The sequence below is a fragment of the Physeter macrocephalus genome, unplaced genomic scaffold, assembly GCF_002837175.3.
Source record: "Physeter macrocephalus isolate SW-GA unplaced genomic scaffold, ASM283717v5 random_2153, whole genome shotgun sequence".
Lineage (NCBI taxonomy): Eukaryota > Metazoa > Chordata > Mammalia > Artiodactyla > Physeteridae > Physeter > Physeter macrocephalus.
This window is the reverse complement of record NW_021147438.1, coordinates 1-1,331: the sequence shown is the minus strand read 5'-3', so window position 1 is coordinate 1,331 and position 1,331 is coordinate 1. Positions and strand designations below refer to the sequence as shown.

At 51.3% G+C, this 1,331-nt stretch overlaps 1 protein-coding gene across 1 annotated transcript in view; it reads right to left on the bottom strand.

The window, feature by feature from the left end:
* LOC112062971 (putative serine protease 47) overlaps positions 1 to 694 on the bottom strand; it is a gene marked incomplete at its 5' end in the record, with an annotated part of 10,137 nt that extends 9,443 nt beyond the window's left edge. Inside the window, one exon of the mRNA XM_024117909.2 lies at positions 417 to 694. Coding sequence (XP_023973677.1) covers positions 417 to 694 — 278 coding nt within the window. The remainder of the gene's footprint in view (positions 1 to 416) is intronic.
* Positions 695 to 1,331: the final 637 nt, after the last annotated feature.

The window sequence follows — 1,331 nt, the reverse complement described above, 5'->3', positions numbered from 1 at the left end:
TGGCAATGGGAAATCAGGGTGTTTGTCAGTGGTCTGGAATGGGCCAGGCCCCAAGCTTGACCTTTGAGTTGAATCAAGTCATCTCAGATCCATGGTTGATTAAAACCTTGGAATCCAGAACCAGAAAGACTTCAAGAACCCAGAATCTTGATTCCAAAAGTCAAAGATTCGCAGACTTTCAGTGTAAAGCTTTGCACTTAGGGAACACTGAAGCTTTACAATCACACACTTTCAGAACTAGAACTAGAATGGTCCACTCCTCTAGAAATGAGGCATAGTGGGCCAAGGTCCAGTGCCTCTTTGCTTGGGGACCCCTCAGGCAGAGCCACACCTCCCTTCTTCCCTCCTCTGTCCTTCGCCCCTTCCTCCTCCCCACCCTCATCTGCCCCCAACCCGACTCTCCTACACCCCCTCACTTTCCTCGTTGAGCATCCCCCAGCCACTTATCCAGCAGGATGAGTTACTGGGTAGCTGCACGCCAGGGACTGGGAGGCAGGCGGGGATGATGTAGGAGGTGAAATTCACAGGAAACAGCAGTTGCAACATGGCTATGTCACTCCCGAAGGGATGTAACTTCTCAAAGTCTGGGTGCGTGATAATCCGGCTCAGGGACATCTCTCGGGTGTGCTGGGTGTGCTGGTGCAGCTGGGTGCTTCCTAACACAACCTGGTAGGTCTCCAGGGCCTGGGACTTTCTGGAGGAAGAAGGGCACATTGTCACCATCATCTCTGAGTGTGGCCGAGCTCTTTCCCTGCATCCTCATCTAACTGCCCGCACCCCTCTGGACCCCTCTACGCCACATGATGCTAGACAACTTTTATCTCCCCATTTCTAGTGTTCAGGAGCCTTTCTTTCTTGGGCTAATTGATATTCTACTTACAACCTCAGACACACAGCTTCTCCATCACACACTAGAATCGGAGGAGCATTGAATCCTTGTGCTGGAAAGATCCTTGGTGGCGTATCAAATGAAGGTCTTTTGATTGTACACAGGAGGAGTTCTGGCTCAATCCCAGCTCTAACTTTACCCTTGCCAAGACTCCCTATAGTCCACCTTCTGGCCCCACACTCTTCCTGACCCCTCCTTTCTTTAAACACCTTCCTGTCCAAGGGCTGCTTCTGCACTTAGTTATAAGGACTCACAAAAGATTTGTTAAATAAATGAGCAAATGAGTGCAGGAAACAGAACCGTGCCTTGTTCCCTGAACACAGGTGCTGAAACTTCCCAGCTCCCTGACTGCTTGCATGGCTCATCCACCTGGAGACCCTCTCATGCTCCCTTTCCCAAACCCTTCCCCTCCAGCCAGCCCCGCCCTCTCCATAGCCCTTCC